Source organism: Lacerta agilis, chromosome 4 (genome assembly GCF_009819535.1).
Source record: "Lacerta agilis isolate rLacAgi1 chromosome 4, rLacAgi1.pri, whole genome shotgun sequence".
NCBI lineage: Eukaryota > Metazoa > Chordata > Lepidosauria > Squamata > Lacertidae > Lacerta > Lacerta agilis.
The window spans coordinates 36,014,435-36,031,395 of NC_046315.1; the positions used below are offsets into that span (position 1 = coordinate 36,014,435).

Here is a 16,961-nt window from a genome sequence, read left to right on the forward strand (position 1 = left end):
AAAAGAAGAGGTTCCATTTAGAAGATCAGGGGAATATTTGCTTAAGCAGGTGTGACTTTGAGAGTCAGTGGAATGGTAATATTTCAGCAGGAAGAGAAATCCACAACACTGGTGTCACCAGTGAAAACGCCCACTACCATGTTACCATAAGCCAAAAATCATTAGGTCTTGGCAAATATAATCAGGTTTCATTTGTTGATCTAAATGTCTTTGCTGGTCTTTTGGGTAGCCCTATTGCAAAGTTGCTTTAAATGGAAGTAACATGATTTTTAAAGTGGTTTGCTTTTAATAGGCAGCCAATCCTTCAGCAATGGTGTGTAACATGCACTCAATAAAGAGCACCATCTAGGCGGTATTATTCTGCACCAGCCACAGTCTGCCCCACATAGAACACATTGCAACAGGCTAAATATAAGGACACCAACACATGTGCCACAGTGACTACATTATTCCTGATTGGGAAATGACACAGTTGACACACCAGCCGAAGAGGGGGGTAGGTGCTCTTCACCATGGCAGCCACCGGAACCCCCGTGGACAGCGGTGATTTCAAAAGAAGAAGAAGAAGAGTTTGGATTCGATATCCCGCTTTATCACTACCCGAAGGAGTTTCAAAGCGGCTAACATTCTCCTTTCCCTTCCTCCCCCACAACAAACACTCTGTGAGGTGAGTGAGGCTGAGAGACTTCAAAGAAGTGTGACTAGCCCAAGGTCACCCAGCAGCTACATGTGGAGGAGCGGAGACGTGAACCCAGTTCACCAGATTACGAGTCTACCACTCTTAACCACAACACCACACTGGCTCCTCTAAACAGTTCGACAGTCAATGTTTCCAAATGAATGCATGCCCTACCTATCTTCCAAGGTTGGTGTTGGAAAAAACAGTTTTTCAGTTGGTGATGGGGCTAATGAAAGTGAAACAGTCTGATTTTTTTTTTAGATGGAAGTAACTTTAGGGAATTCAAAGGGCTTATACAATAAGTACTTATATAATAAGTATGGCTAATCTGTGCTTGGTATGGCCATATACTGTTGGACTCACATCAGTTCTAGCTTTCGGAGGGTCAGAGGTTACCTGACCTTGTTATACAAGCTGCCTAAGTATCTGCTTGCTCCTCTACATTCAACTTGTTAAAATGAAATGAAATGACCAACATCAAGCATTATGGGAGCACAACATGACTTGTCAACATTAACCTTGTAAACACCTGCCACTGCGACTTCCTCTTGCTCAGAAAGTGGTAAGTACGAAAAGTGTAGTGCCGTAACATAGCAATAAACAGATAAACAAATAACAGATGAGCGATATACTAAGTTATACTGAAGCTAAATAACCGTGAATGAACTCTGGACGTCCGGGTTATGTGGAAAAGTGAAGCAACACACTAGCACAGTTAATGATTCATCTGCAGTTTTACCTCCTGAGCGATAACAGAGAATATTCCCACATTCTCCCCTGTCTGGTTAAGAAAGAGCCAATGGAGAGTGAAAGGGACTAAACACTAAAAGAAAACAAGAGAAAATTCCATTGGAAAGATAATGGGTTCCAGGCACACATTAAAAGATTGCAGCTTCAAAGTGAATTCAGAATTTCAGGCTGCTGGACTGCATAAACTTAAGGTATGCATTTAGATTCTTCCTTTACATGTATACTCAAATAAATGTGATGACAAATCTAGATTCTGATACAGTGGTATTTTCACATGGAAAGCACCTTCCATGACTCAGGTTAATTACCCAAGTACACAACACACAATATTGTGTGGGTGGGTTGTATCCAACTAAGTTATATTCAGAGTAGGTTAATTGAAATTCCCGTTTCTTTCACTGGGCCCACTCTGAGTATCACTGACTTTGGCTACAACACTGTGTGAGTGTAAGGTAAAGGTAAAGGGACCCCTGACCATTAGGTCCATTCGCGGACAACTCTCGGGTTGTGGTGCTCATCTCGCTATACTGGCCGAGGGAGCTGACGTACAGCTTCCAGGTCATGTGGCCAGCGTGGCTATGCCACTTCGGGCAAACCAGAGCAGCACATGGAAATGCCATTTATCTTGCCCCCGGAGTGGTACCTATTTATCTACTTGCACTTTGACGTGCTTTTGAACTGCTAGGTTGGCAGGAGCAGAGACCAAGCAATGGGAGCTCACCCCGTCGCGGGGATTTGAACCACCGACCTTCTGTTTGACAAGCCCTAGGCTCTGTGGTTTAACCCACAGCGCCACCCGCGTGGATGGACATGTGAGTTTATAGTAATGAGTTGTGCAGATGTAATACTACCTAGGGTATCAAAGCTGTACTATATTGAATTAAACAAAATAGGTCAAGTTTTTTTTTTAAAAAAAAATTATTAATTTTTTCAAAAGAAAAACAATAATAAAAAACAACAATAAAACAAACAAATACAAAACAATACAACCATAAAAAAGAAAACAAACCTACATTAAAAATGAAGAAAAAGAAAAACATATTATTATCACTAACTTCTATCCTTTACATTGTATCTTGACTTCCTCCCATCTCCACTTCTTGCGTTCCTTGTCAATCATCTTTAGTAATTTCTTACCATCTTTAAATATCTTACTTTACTATAAAAAACATTAATCTTATCTAATATCTTAACTCATTTCTCACAATTCCCACACACTTAACCAAATTTTAAATCTGCAGTCTATCTTTCCTTCCAAATTATATCTAATTTTCAATCATACAATGATTTTTAAGATACAATTTAAATTTCTTCTACTCTTCTTCCACTGCGTTGTCCCTCCAGTCACGAAGTTTCCTGGTCATCTCAGCAAGCTCCATATAGTCTATCATTTTCATCTGCCATTCTTCAATCATTGGTATTTCTTCTGTCTTCCAATTCTTAGCTATCAAAATTCTAGCTGCTGTTGTGGCATACATAAATAAAGTTCTATCACATTTTGGAATCTCTTGGCCTAGGATACCCAGTAAAAAGGCTTCTGGTTTCTTTTTAAATGTGTTTTTCAACACCTTCTTCATTTCATTATAAATCTTTTCCCAAAATAGGTCAAGTTAAGCAAAAAGTAAAATTGACAAAACACAAGGATATTAAAAAAGCATTTGTCTGACAAAGCCTGAGAATCTTCTGGGAAGAGATGCAAGACTTTTCTTGTTTAGATGAAAGCCCAGGATGCAGAAAAGTGACTTAAGTGTATTATGCAAAAAAGGACCAACAATGTAATCCTACTCACGTTTACTCAGAAGTAAATCCCATTGAGTTCAACGGAACATCCTCTTGGATAAGTGTGTATAGGACTACAGCTTAAACTGTATGCATTTTTAGCTAATATACACATTTCTACAAAGCATATTTTCCCAATACAATGCCTTTTTTTTGTGTGTGTGTGTGTGTGTGTGTGTGTTAGTTCAATCCATTCTGAAAATGTCCAGAGTTGGTAACGGTTTCTGGAGGAAACAGCGTGAACATCCACATAAACAGCAACTATGCCATAGTTCTATTTGTTTTCCATACAGACCATGTTTCATTCCTTCTGAGTCTGAACCTCAGAGAATAGCATCAGTCAGGAATCTAAAAGAAATAAATTATGTAATGAATAAAATGTTATCCAGCTCTTTCAAATTCCAAAGTCTGCATTTGCTCCACAGGTACTTGGTGGTTGTTGTTTTGAAACTACAAGTGTGTCCCCAGAGATCTCCACAGGGCTTTTAAAACTGTAAAACCTTAAGGCCTTTGGAAGAATTGAAACTAAAACTAATTTTGGTAAAAAGCAAAAACAAAACAGAAACCTTTTTATATGACATTTCTTATTGGGTTTCTTTTAAATGGCTCTGACAGAATTTAAACTCCATGTTTCCTATTCAGCTTATGGAAGTTTTAAAGAGTAGCATTGTCATTTTCAAACTGGGGCTTCTGTGGGAACAGGAAACTATTTACTATGAGTTGTGTAAATAAAATGTGCTCATTTGGATTGCAATATAAGATGAGTTGAGCAAAAAGTGACTCATATCCATTACATGAAAGGACTGGTTAACATCACTGTTCATTTTGGGATGGTCCACCATGTGCATGGTGAGAACAAACACAAATGCACTTAGGTCAATACTACACCTGCCATGGGATGTCTAATGTTTCTCAGAAAGATGGTTGCAAATTCACCAGTGATCTGAGTGAGCAGTGATCGTATTCATTTTCACAGGACCCCTGGAAAAGACCACCTGAAACGATCATGTTAACAGGAAGGGTATAGTGTAATCACATACATATTTGTGATTATACATAACATAATTGTTATATAATCAGTGCAACAGTGCACCCCAACTCTTCACAAAAAGAAAAATAGAAAGGTAGACTGACCACAAAAAATGCATTTCTCTTGGCCAGAAGGATGACTTCCTATTGCAAACCACCTTTACCATGATGCAACCGTGCATGGGGCAGGACTTTCAAACCATTGCAATAACGAGGGTGAGGGAATCATAGAATTGTGGAGTTGGAAGGGACCCTCAGGGACATCTAGTCCAACCTCCTGCAATGCAGGAATCCTTCCCTCAGCTGTCCCTGGGTGGGCTCGAACCACCAAACTTCCGGTTAACAGGCAGACACACTGACCCATTGTGCCACCTTCTAAGAAGACACAGGCTAGTTGTCCATGCTTACTCCCGGTCTGCTGCTCTGAAATCATGTATCAGAAACAGGGCTACATGTCTGTATTTTGGTTGTAGGAACCGTGGGGTGGAGTCATGTGTGCAACAGCACCCATTTGTATTTAGAATTCTTCATACACCCTTGTTCCCTGGCTGGTAAATTGACCATGTAAGATTTATCGAAAAGAAAAGAAAAAGGAGGAATAAATGCATTATTAGAAGAGAGGAGAAAAGGTTTGTATTAGTGTGTGCTAACTGATATGTCTGGAATGATGCAAATTAAGAAATAATTCCTATAATTTAAACAGAAACGTGTCTCACTATAGTATGGAAGACAAAGAACAGGTGACCCACATGGCTTCAGTGGTGTCCAGAACTGACTGCTGGATAATTTCAAGTCATTCTCTGTTTCTTCGTATCTTTAAAACTGGATTGGGCTGGACAGAACTTTGGCTAGAGGACTGCTTGAAACAGAGGCTTCTCCCCTGATAGCCTCACTGGCAGGTCAGGGCACTTTAAGTTCAAACATACATTTAATATTGAGCTCAATGGCATTTACTGCTGGGTAGACATGCTTTAGCTTGAACTAGTCACTGTGAAGTTGAAGACGTATAACTATAGTCTCAGATGACATGCTTTTACAGACATGGAAACCAAGTGTGATATCTCAAGAGTAATAAACAGACTCTAAAGTTGCAATAATAAACTCACTTACCCAGGAATAAATCCCACTGAAGTCAATGGGGCTTACAGTACTTCTAAGTAGACATGCAGGATGTTGTGCTATTAACCCTTGCAACAGTACTCTAATGTTACAATTCTGCATTTGTTTATTCAGAGGTACTGTAAGTGCCATTGTGTTTGATGTGACTTACTCTCAAATAAGTGTGCATTAGGAGTTAAGCCTTAATATTATATTTCATTCTTTCCCAGTTGGCTTAGTAGGTCCAAGTCTATATTTGCAAAATTCTTTCAAGGAATTAATGATCAAATGTTCTATGAAAATGCCAGGGTTCTCCTGGGGTCCTTTAGGCAAGACTCTTATCTAGATTTATGTAGTTATTAGTCTAGCAATTAGCCACTGTCATACAAAAGAAGCTTTGTATATAATTTGAATTTTTCCAGCTCTCACCTACAATCACAGTTTTTTGTGCTAGCGTTCTTTGATATCTAATAAGGCCATCCCTGTCTAGGATCTAATTTCATTCTTGTACAAGCATGAGCTTTTATTTGTCACTCCAGCAAGGGCTGGGCTGCCTCAGGTTATATTACCTGCTTGTGTCTGCAGAAGGCAGGCTTACCAAACTGGAAAATCCAGCCTTTCTTTGCACAACCCTCGAACGAGACTTTGCATTTCCCGAACGCCAATAAAACTGGGACTTCTCAACTTTTACGTATTGATTTTTCCAAGAGCTCACTTGAAATCTGTTTTTTTGTTTTTGTTTTGAAGCATTCCAGTCTATTGTCCTGTTTCAGGGGCACAGGATATGGGACATGGGAACAATAGAAACTTTTCGGCTTTGGCGTGTTATCAGAAACATACCCAGGGCTAAAAATGCAGAGGAAGTTAGTTTTTCCTGCTCACGTGTCCTGTGTTGAAAAGTTCTTCACTGGGAATTAGAAGCAATGAATGGCCATGAGACCATTGATTTACCAACATTAAGCAATGAAGAACGGGAGCATGAGCCTCTTAATCCTGAAGCCCATAATGAGGTAGGCCACTGAATTATTCATTTTCTGTTTGGTAAAAATGTGTTATTACAATTGACCTGTATTGTTCCGGATTAATAAAGAATTCTCTTGGGACAAGCTTTGACTTTAGCACGCACACACACACACACACACGTGTGTGTGTGTATGTGTGTGTATCACACAGAGAAATTGGGAAATTCAGTGTGAAACACCCCCTATTTAACAGATACAACACCTGTTTCTCACTAAGTATACCAACATATCAGTTTCAGGAGTGTAGCAATGCACGAATCAGCCAGCTTCAGTTTCTCTCACTTCCTCATTTTTCTAATCTTAATCTTGCCACATTTCCACATCAGTTTGCAACTTTTAAAAAAGTTGTCATGAAAATTCACCAGCATTTCCGTGTGTGTGTGTGTGTGTGTGTGTGTTCTCTTAATATACACATTCATGCATTCAGTTTTATCTAATGTACACATTTTGGCAAACAGTTACCCCAAATATAATGCATTTTTGCATGTTGTTTTATGCACACTTTTCCCTAGTGTATGCCTTTGTGTATATTCATTTTTTTCATTGGAGAACCATGTCGCAAAATTCAGAGAATGGTGTATTCTGAGGGACAGTGCATTTTGCTTTGTGTATGGTTTTAGGGCATGCAAATTAGGTAGGTTCACATTAAGATCTATACCAATAGGTATCTAATTTGTACTTGATCCTGGAGCTCAAGTATTTGCTTGGCTAGCAGAATACCAGCTGTTTTGGTTTGCTAATAGATCTAGTAATTTGAAAAGTGACATTTCAAAAGGCATGCTCCAGTCAAAATGAATCTTTCTCTCTCCATAAACTGATTTGGGAGCCTTAGGCAAGCCACTCTCTCTTAGCCCCCATATCTGCCATCTACAATATGCGTAGGATGGGCAAATACGTGAATTTGGGTTCTCGAGATTTCTCTCTCTTTTTAATGCTGAGTTGTAGGCAACCTTAATTCCCATTTCCTTAAAACAGTTAATCAGTAGATTTTAGCTTTTTGAGTGTGCAGTTTTGAGTACTCTAGATCTACTTTCCTGGACTAGAACCTTAAATGATTCAATCACAAATGACTGTGTTCTTAGAACAATCATGTTGCCATGGTATTTTTTTAAACCCTTCCATTATCAAAAGTCTTACATTTATGTATGTTATGTATACATGGCTTTCGACTAGTAAAACCAATGTGGATTTTGATTATTTTACAATTAAGCCCTATGTATATCTGCTTAGAAGCAAGAGCCATCAAGTTCAATGGGACAGGTAAATGTCTCTAAGGTTGCTGCTTTAAAAGGGTTATCACTCCCCCCCCCAGTCATTAACAGTTCTTAGAGTGGGAGGGTGGGGAATCTGCACATAAATAAAAGATATATACTTTTACAAGTTCAGATATTAAAATTCAGTATGCTAACAACAATCTCAGTTCTCAAAGTGTTGCTTCTTACAGAGCAAACAATTCATAACACACAAACAAGATGTTGCTATCAGCAGGTTGAGGTGATCCCCAAGGCTTGCTGAAGTACAAACAAATCTTGGTGGTGGTAGGGGACCTAACATGTTGGGAAGGTGGGAATCTGGTGAGAGGAGGGATGGAATGGAGTATTGTGGGGTAGCAAACAATACGGTCAACAGTACAATGGGTGAACAGTGCAGTCAGGCACTCAACACTGCAACATTTTATTGCAGGTCTCAGTTGTTAAAATAAAATGTTTAAATCTGCATGTGATTTATTCCTAGGTAGTCATGCACATGTTGCAACTCTATTTTTTTTTTTAATGTGATGTGCTCACTATCATATTTATGGTGCAAGACCATGGATTTCAAAGGCTACAGCTATTCACACCTGAAACTGTTGTAATCCTATTGCTCTTTATTCTCAACAAAGAAGGTGCTGGTTTAAGCAAGTATGCATGTGATAGCAAACATCCTGCTTAGCAAACACAGATGTTTACTAAAGGTGTAACAGTTAGCTCTTCAAGCTAGGAACTTAGTATGACAGCTTCTACTTGTTGAGTTCCGAGCTCCAACATCTCCTTTTGAGGTTTCCAATATTGTTATAGACTTTGGGTAGGAAGAATGATGCCCTTGAGATGTTGTTGGACTCCAACTCTTGTCAGTCCCATCCAGCTTGAGCAATGGCCGGGGGTCATGGAAGCCATAGTTCAACAACATTTAGCGGCATTGGTTACCTTGATCTACAAGTTCAAATCTAAGACATGTGTGTTGGAATAATTCAATTAGAGATTGCTTTCAATCTTTCACATAACTTATTAACATATTTCCCCCCTTTTACTCTTTTTTGTGACAGACGACAGCCTACTTCAAGTCATGTTTTGAAATTGTTTTTTGGAAATGCAAGCTGTGGATGATTTTAACTTCCGCTTTTCTGGTGTTGATTCTTATGACTATTCTAAGTTTAGTTTTCTATTCAGGTATGTACCCTTCTTCCAATATGAAATGACATCAAAAATATGTGGGGAGAGCTGCTCCCCACCATGGTTTCAATCCATCTCAAGTTACTTGTGACTAACAGGGCAGTCCTTATATGATGTCTATACTGAATGAAGTAAGTCCTACTGAGTTCAACAGGCCTTACTTCCAGGTAAGTGGGTATAGGATTGCAATGGGACTTAATGTAGTCATCTAGATTGGGACTTCTATGGCAGCGTACACACCATACATTTTAAGGAAACACATACCCAAGAATCCTAGGAACTATAATTTATCACCACAGAGCTACAATTTCCAGAACCCTTAGCAAACTACAGTTCTCAGGATTATTGGGTGTGTGTGCTTTAAATGTAGAGTGTGTATACAGACAGTGTTTCTATGATAGTTCTGTTTGAGGAGGGGTACTCCTGTGGATTAGAAATGGCACAGAATTTAAAACCAGCATTATCCCTGCAGTTAGACATTTATCTGAAGACTTGGAATCAACACTCACCTCTGCCTTGAACTTCTTATGTGATCTTGGGCAATGTCTCTCACCTTTCTCCATCTATGAAAGAAAAACTAGGATTCCTCCTCACAAAGCTGTCTTGACAGGCATAGGCAAACTCGGCCCTCCAGATGTTTTGGGACTACAACTCCCATCATCCCTAGCTAACAGGACCAGAGGTCAGGGATGATGGGAGTTGTTTTGACTATGATGCAAAACTGACAGAGCATTCAAAATTTAACATGTTATAGTTGGTTTAAAAATGGCTTTCAGACTTATTCAGTTTTCAACACACTTTTAATTTTTTTTTGGGGGGGGGGTTATAGATCAACACTGAAAGTGAAACATGTTTATTACACATAAAGCATGTGTGTTTGCATAAAACAGCTAAGTGTTAAATTCCCCTCCTGAGCACTGTGATTCCAATCTGAACTTTCACCACAGCCGCTTTATTTGTACAGAGCACATGATACTATGCATCCCATGCACTGTGTCTAGTTAGGTCCCAAGAGACAGTTGTGTCTATATGCTGTGAAAGAGAGGCACCACCAGTGTCTGGGTATGCTAGCATTACTTCTGCTTTAAATTTAGCCCTGGGAGTAAATGTAATCATGTCATCTGCATGTGTATTGAACATTCAATTAAAAATGTATGAGGGGGAGAGTGTGAAAGAGCCTAAATGTGTACAGACTGTACATATACTTAGAAAACTTCTCAAAGACAAGGTCACTGGTTTTATTTATTTGCTTCACATTTTTTCCATGCCTCTTTTTCAAGAAGCTTGATCATGTGAATTGAATTTTCCACGTGCAGTTTGTATGCACATAGACTCATCTGTGCTTGAATGCAGGTATATGGCTGGGCATCAAGCCATCATTCTACTCTCTGCCCACCCACTGCTGTTCACAGGTACATGGGGTGGAATGGGCTGTATTTGCAAGGTTCCTGCACTGAGCAGGAGGTTTTCTAGATGTCCTCCAACAGCCCAAACTACTGATCTTGGTTTAATGAAATTGAAATATAGACATGGGTTTCATCTCATCGAGAGGAAGGGGCTAATTTTTATTTTTATTATTATTATTATTATTATTATTATTATTATTATTATTATTACTCACTATATGATGAAAAATATATTGGCTAGCTTTTGAGAGTTACTACAAATACTTTTTTTATTATTCTAGGGGTTTACATAGATGAAGATGACTACTGGGACCCTGAATCAATAGCAAATGGCAGTTTTCATAATTTCACAGGGATATTAAAAATTCACTGTACTAATCCTGACCTGGAGCTCTCAGAATCAGCATTTAAGTTGATTTTTGAAAATCTTAGCAAGAGGGTAAGTTTTCCAGCTAAAGTCCCATAGTGGTATCCAGTGGCATCATTGCACAAATTGAACAGTTTCTGGTGGTGCAACAGAACTTCCTTTACGTCTCCTCCTGTATTTATTCATTCTGCCACTTTATTCATCCTGCATTAAGCAGTACATTGGACCAGATGATCTTCATGGTCCTTTCTGACTCAAAGGACACATGATCTCACACATGAGCATATTTTCTGTCCCATTCTTATAAGCCACAAGAGCCTCATCCTTAGCAGATGGGCCATAGGTCAGTAACAGAGCATCTGTCATGCATGTGGAGAATCCCAGGTTCAATCCCAGGCATCTCCAGATAGGGAAGAGAATTGTCCTCTATCTGAAAGCCTGATGAGCTACTGCCAGTCAGTGTAAGGAGGGAAAGATGGGACAGTCATCTCCTCCACCCTGTACAATTTCCAGGTAGGGACTGCACATTATCATGTACAGTCATTTCTTGGAAGTTTGTTTACACACACACACACACACACACACACACACACTGCAGCCACAAAGCTGCTCTAAACAAACTAAAATATTTAAAAGGTTAAAGAAATAAGGAGGCAGCCCTTGGACCAATCCCTAGCACCTCCCTCCCTCTTTGTAAAAGTGGGTGGAATTGTCCACCCATCAACAAGGGAACATGGATCCAGTTCTGGGAGAAATGGAATCTGTTCAGAATGGCTCTATGGTGAGCCATCCATCCTTACTGTTGCTTGGGGTGGCAACAATCAGCCAAACAAGGTATCCCTCTCCATTTTGAATAGAATATTCCAATGAGATCATTCCTATGTCACAATGTGTTGTCCAGGGGCACCAGTGTCTTTGCCCCCCAATATCTGCTAGGAGCCCCTCAGTGTTGAGGGGATGGAGGAGGCCAAGTGCTGAGCTGAGCATGGCACAGCTTCAGTGGCTGGCTCCTGAGTGCGAGAGAGGAGGAGCCACCAGCCATTGAAGCTATATCATGCTGGGATCCACACTCAGCCTCCTCCCAACAATGCTTGTTGCGCACATGAACTCACAAGCGCGCCATGCACTGGGCCCCCTCAATCTTGGGTGCAAGTCAGGGCCTCTGGTGTTAGTCGTTCCCAGGAGCATTCTTGGGGGAAGAAGATGACTCCTCTCATTCCCCAAACAGGTCAGCTGCACCCCCCCTTCCAGGAATGTCCCTGGGAATAATATGATGCAGTGATAATTACACCAGGGCCTTCTAAGCTACACGGAGCCTGGTCCAACTGATGGTGGTATTTTCATTGTGCATATCGGTAATCCCTTGGGTAACCTAGTCAGAATGTTAAGATATCCCCCCCCCTTAGAAAAGCAGGAAGAGTGGCTACTTGGGAACTAGTTGGGAAACAAAAGTGATAGGAAGGTATACTTTTGCCTTCAAGGAAAGAAGGCAGGATGTAATTTAGGCAAGCAAAATGTCAGAAGGAGACTTACTATTTATCTAAAGTAATTTGTAACTCTGTAGCTGACATTTCTGAAGTGTTATACCCCATAATATCATGGAGTGTCATGGAGAATAGCTAAACAATATCAATGCAATGTGCAGTATCAGGAACCAGTGTGGTGCAGTCGTTAGTGTGTTGCTCTAGGACCTGGGAGAGACCTGGGTTCATAGCCTTTGCTTGTTAAATTTGCATACCACCCTTCATCCAAAGATCACAGGACAGTTCACAACATAAAAGTACAAAATGAAAACACATGAAGCCCAGTGGTTGAACTTGGGCCAGTCACTGCCTCCCAACCTAACCTGCTTTACAAGGTTGATGTTGGGAATAAACTAAGAGGATGAGAACCATGTACACCACACGGAGCTCCTTAGAGAGACATAAATGCAATAAATAAATAGATAAGTGAATAATATGTGTCAGTAATTAATGTCTTCTCTCTCAAGCTTACAGATGTATACAGTCATTCACCTGCACTTGGGCGTTATTTTGTCATGGCTGAAGTTGTTTCCTTCAGGTAGGAAAGGGGAATCAACTCCAAGGAATCAATTATGTGATTTAGAACACCTGAAACTGAATGGGGGGGGAGTGTGTTGAGAAATTTTATTCGATTTCTTAAAATGTTCAGTCCACTTTTTTAAAAAAATTGTTTCTTGGTGGCCCTGTTTTGGCTCTACTTCGTTCAGCACTCACCACCTGTTGTAGGGTTACCATTCTCCCCCAAAGTGAAAATCCGGACAGAGGCTCTTTTTTTGTTGAAGTTGTTGAGCTTTTGGGGGGAACACCCCCCATTTTTTGTTAGCCATCTTGCCATATGTCTGGGTTTACCCAGACATTTTGCCAATTCAGCAAAAATCCGCCACGACACCATTTTTCTAAGAGATTCCTGGACATGTCTGAGAAAATCCAGCTGTATGGCAGCCCTAACCTGTTGCTATTAAAGTATTAAGGGTGGCTGGTGCAATAACAGTCCACCCAGCAAGCTACATGCATTCCTCTTCACAATGATTAAGGATGCAGGAGCCCTACAATATAGCTTTGGGGTTCTGAAAAGTTGTTGGTACACACTCACAGAGAGATTTATTTTTTAAACCACTCCAACATGAAATGGCCTTGGTCCAGTATACCTGAAGGAGCTTCTCTACCCCCATCACTCAGCCCAGACACTGAGGTCCAGCTCCGAGGGCCTTCTGGTGGTTCCCTCACTGCGAGAAGTGAGGTTGCAGGGAACCAGGCAGAGAGCCTTCTCGGTAGTGGAGCCCACCCTGTGGAATGCCCTCCCATCAGATATCAAGGAAATAAACAACTAACTAACTTTTAGAAGACACCTGAAAGCAACCCTCTTCAGTGAAGCTTTTAATGTTTGATGTTTTATTGTGTTTTTAATATTCTGTTGGGAGTCGCCCAGAGTGGCTGGGGAAACGCAGCTAGATGCACAGGGTATATTAATCATTATCATTGTCATTATACTGCCAGTTTACATTCCTTTGATGCAGAGGAGAACACCCCAGTCTTTCTTTGTTTTTTGCTCCCAAATTTATCACATTACCTCATGAAGAGTATTGAAAGTAGGGGGAAGGAATAGCTGTATAACCCAATGGCTTCTCATCCCCACAAAGCTTCTTTCCTTCTTACAGTAAAGAAAACAACTCAGCATCCTACCTTTTATGGTTCCAAGTGCCTCCTGAGAATGAAGAGTTTATGAAGTCTAGAATGAGTGAAGGGTTTGTGATGAATATTTTAAGGCAAAATATTTATGACAAGGAAGAAATGGATGGGCTGAATGTACCTGATTGCACAAACATGACACTTGATCCAACTTCTCTTTCAGTAACGCGTAAGTAACTCATGTAGTGAAGAACTGTACTCATTATTTTTAAAAGTGTAAATTTCATAGAAAGGGCATTTAGTGAATGAACCTCTCTGTAATATTTCATTCCCATAGATCAGGGGTGGCCAACTTCCAAGAGTCTGCGATCTACTCACAGAGTTAAAAACTGGCAGTGATCTACCCCCTTTTGCAGGGTTCAAGTTGAGGTTGTTGAGCTTTTTTTAGGAAGGAAAGCCATCCGTGTTTGGGTGATTTGGGTCAAAGTTGAGAGCCAAAGCTGCTGAGCTTCTTTGGGGGGAGCCAATGATCTACCAGTGATCTACCACAGATGTCCAGTGATCTACCAGTAGATCACGATCTACCTGTTGGACATGCCTGCCATAGATTATATCCAGGGAAGTTATCTGATTAGCACAATAACTTACACCTGCACAATGGGACTCCCTTTCCTCATGTGCCTCCTCCACCCCTAATCTGTTCTGGGGTTTCTTCCAAGCTTCTGGAGAAAATTTGGAGGATGCAGGGAAAGGAAGACCTGTTGTGCAGGCATGCATTCTTGTGCCAATGGAACAACTTTGCAGTATGCAACCTTATATGCAGATTCTGTGAATATTCTGATTCCCTTACTGTTGTATAATTCCCAGAGTATAAAACAACAGTACAGTCGTACCTTGGTTTTCGAACAGCTTAGTACTTGAACGTTTTGGCTCCTGAATGCCACAAACCTGGAAGTGACTGTTCCAGTGTGTGAACTATTTTGGGAAGCCGAACATCCGATGGGGCTTCCACTGCTTCCTGCAGCCAATCAGAAGCTGCACTTTGGTTTCCAAATGTTTTGGAAGTCGAACGGACTTCCAGATTGGATTCCATTCGACTTCCAAGGTCATTGAGTGTATTGTCATTGGTTCTACATAGTGGGGTTAATAACCACTTCTTTAACAAGCTCAAATATTGCACTAATGACTTTGATCATATCCATACTATATTCAAACTTAAAGCACTCTTTTACCACTTCAACAGTCATGGCTTCTCCCAAAGAATCATGGGAACTGTAACTGGTTAAGGGTGCTGAGAGTTGTTAGGAGACCCTTAACAAAGTACAGTCCCCAAGATTCTTTGAGGTAAGGCATGTGGTATAATAGTGCTTTAAATGTACAGTGTGGATGTGGCCTTTATGTCTGATTAATATTGCATTGCTAATAACTTTATGATCCAGAACTAGACTGTCTGTGTATGTGTTGGCTTATGTCAGGCATAGGCAAACTCGGCCCTCCAGATGTTTTGGGACTACAACTCCCATCACCCCTGACTACTGGTCCTGTTAGCTAGGGGTTATGGGAGTTGTAGTCCCAAAACATCCAGAGGGCCAAGTTTGCCTATGCCTGGCTTATGTGTTTTCTCTCTCTCTCTCTCTCTCTGGCACGTATATAACAATTGGTTATATGTTTGTATATTTGTGGATGAGTGTAAATTAGAGAAGATAAATTTAAGGGAAATGTGCCAGTCAGTTATTAGTTTTAGCAATGGCTTTCTTTCTTCTTCTCAAAAGTAATAATATTCTTGTTTCTAAAGAAATACAGACTGGCAAATAGTATGCAGAAGCGTGAATAGTAAGCAGACTGGTGGCGCTCCAAAATGTCATCAGAGGAAGCCTCATATATGAAAACAATGGGATCTTGTTCAAAGAACTATGGATCATTTCCAGCTTGTCCTCAGTCCTCTTACTGAAATCAAGAACTTCAGGAGAATATGACTGCATCAGTCAAGTGGATAAGATGATGGCCCCTGACAATGTTACAGATGCCTGTTTAGAAGAACATATGAGTTTGTTGGACTGCTATCTGACCACAACCAAATCTGGTTATTTGCAGCTTGATGAAAGGAGAGTTCCAGAAAATAAACACACAAGGCTCCATTTAAGCTTGAGTTGTTCCTTAGTATCATGAACCCAAAGTTACTAAAGGATCATTCTGAAAGCCATTTTGGTTTCTCAGTTAAAGTCTTTCCAAGTTTCTCAGCAGACTGCAATCTTTTCAAGTTTCCCAGCAGACTGCTGGACTGTGTGTATTAAGGTGTGTATTCTTGCATCCACATTACTGCTGCCTGGAGGGGTCTATAATGCAACAAAATCTGGACAAGAAACCCCAAACATTTGTATGGTATGAAAACTTACAGGATAAACTTTGGTTGGCAATGAAGTAGTATGACCACCACAAAACATGTGCAGGTATAAACAGTAAGCAGGATCATGTGTGATCCAATAGCATCAGAAGCATAAATCATCATGAATGTGCAATGAAAGAGACATCTAGAGGGACACAAATAGAAACAAAAGTGCAGTTGTTGTATAATAAAATGATTGTGCTGAAATGCCTTGCAACAATGTTCTATTTTTTCAATTAACCAATTCTTTTTTTATGTTCATTGCTTCTGAAAGATACTCGGAGTCGAGTGTGAATTTCATGCTCTTTATTCAGCTCATAGTAGTGAGGACTGTAGTTCCCCCAAAACGTTTGCTTTATATACACTATTTACACAATGGGCCCCACGTGATTGGCTAATTCCGGGATACTCCTGTATGCGAATCAGAGTGCAGATTCACTTCCACCTGGAGCTGGATTGGGTGGCTCCTGCGGACCAATCAGACTGCTGCAATCTCAATCCTATTGTTCTAGGACCAATCAGCCTGCTGCAGTTTGGATCCTATTCAACTCAGTACATAACACCCCTCCCCTCTAAGTTCCAGTCCTGCCTGGGAGGTTGCATCCATAGTCCTCAAGGTACGCTGGTCGCCTACGTGTGCGTTGCGGCCTAGGCTGTTCCCTGGTCAGGGGTTCTGGTTCTGGCTCGTGTTCCGAGGCTGCTGGTTGTGATGGGGCTGTTTGGTCTGGCGCAACCAGCTCGCTCTGTCGTGGCTCTGGTTCCGGTGCCCTTTCGGCCTCTCGGGTCCTCTCAGTATTTACTGATTCTGCCTCCCCTGCCGGCCCCTCCTGCTCTACGGGTCTCAATGCCCCACTGTTCCCT

The 16,961-nt window shown here is 40.8% G+C and overlaps 1 protein-coding gene across 4 annotated transcripts; it reads left to right on the forward strand.

The window, feature by feature from the left end:
* The first annotated feature begins 1,359 nt into the window (after positions 1-1,359).
* On the forward strand, positions 1,360-16,317 carry C4H3orf52 (chromosome 4 C3orf52 homolog). 4 transcript variants are annotated; one of them, XM_033146726.1, is made up of 8 exons: positions 1,360-1,620; positions 4,711-4,866; positions 6,083-6,345; positions 8,663-8,786; positions 10,477-10,634; positions 12,553-12,623; positions 13,744-13,943; positions 15,510-16,317. In XM_033146726.1, the coding sequence occupies exons 3-8, from the start codon at positions 6,259-6,261 to the stop codon at positions 15,527-15,529; spliced, it is 660 nt and encodes a 219-aa protein (XP_033002617.1). In that variant the 5' UTR covers positions 1,360-1,620; positions 4,711-4,866; positions 6,083-6,258; the 3' UTR covers positions 15,530-16,317. The 4 variants fall into 4 exon arrangements, with proteins under 4 accessions (XP_033002617.1, XP_033002615.1, XP_033002618.1 ...); XM_033146724.1 differs by lacking the exon at positions 4,711-4,866; XM_033146727.1 differs by lacking the exon at positions 4,711-4,866 and having other exon boundaries at positions 10,480-10,634.
* Positions 16,318-16,961: the final 644 nt, after the last annotated feature.

Bases quoted from the DNA above. Each gene is read 5' to 3' on its own strand.
- C4H3orf52 (XM_033146726.1), top strand. From the start codon at position 6,259: ATGAATGGCCATGAGACCATTGATTTACCAACATTAAGCAATGAAGAA. The intron at 6,346-8,662 runs GTAGGCCACTGA...TTTTTGTGACAG, and splicing joins ATCCTGAAGCCCATAATGAG to ACGACAGCCTACTTCAAGTC. The intron at 12,624-13,743 runs GTAGGAAAGGGG...TCCTTCTTACAG, and splicing joins GCTGAAGTTGTTTCCTTCAG to TAAAGAAAACAACTCAGCAT.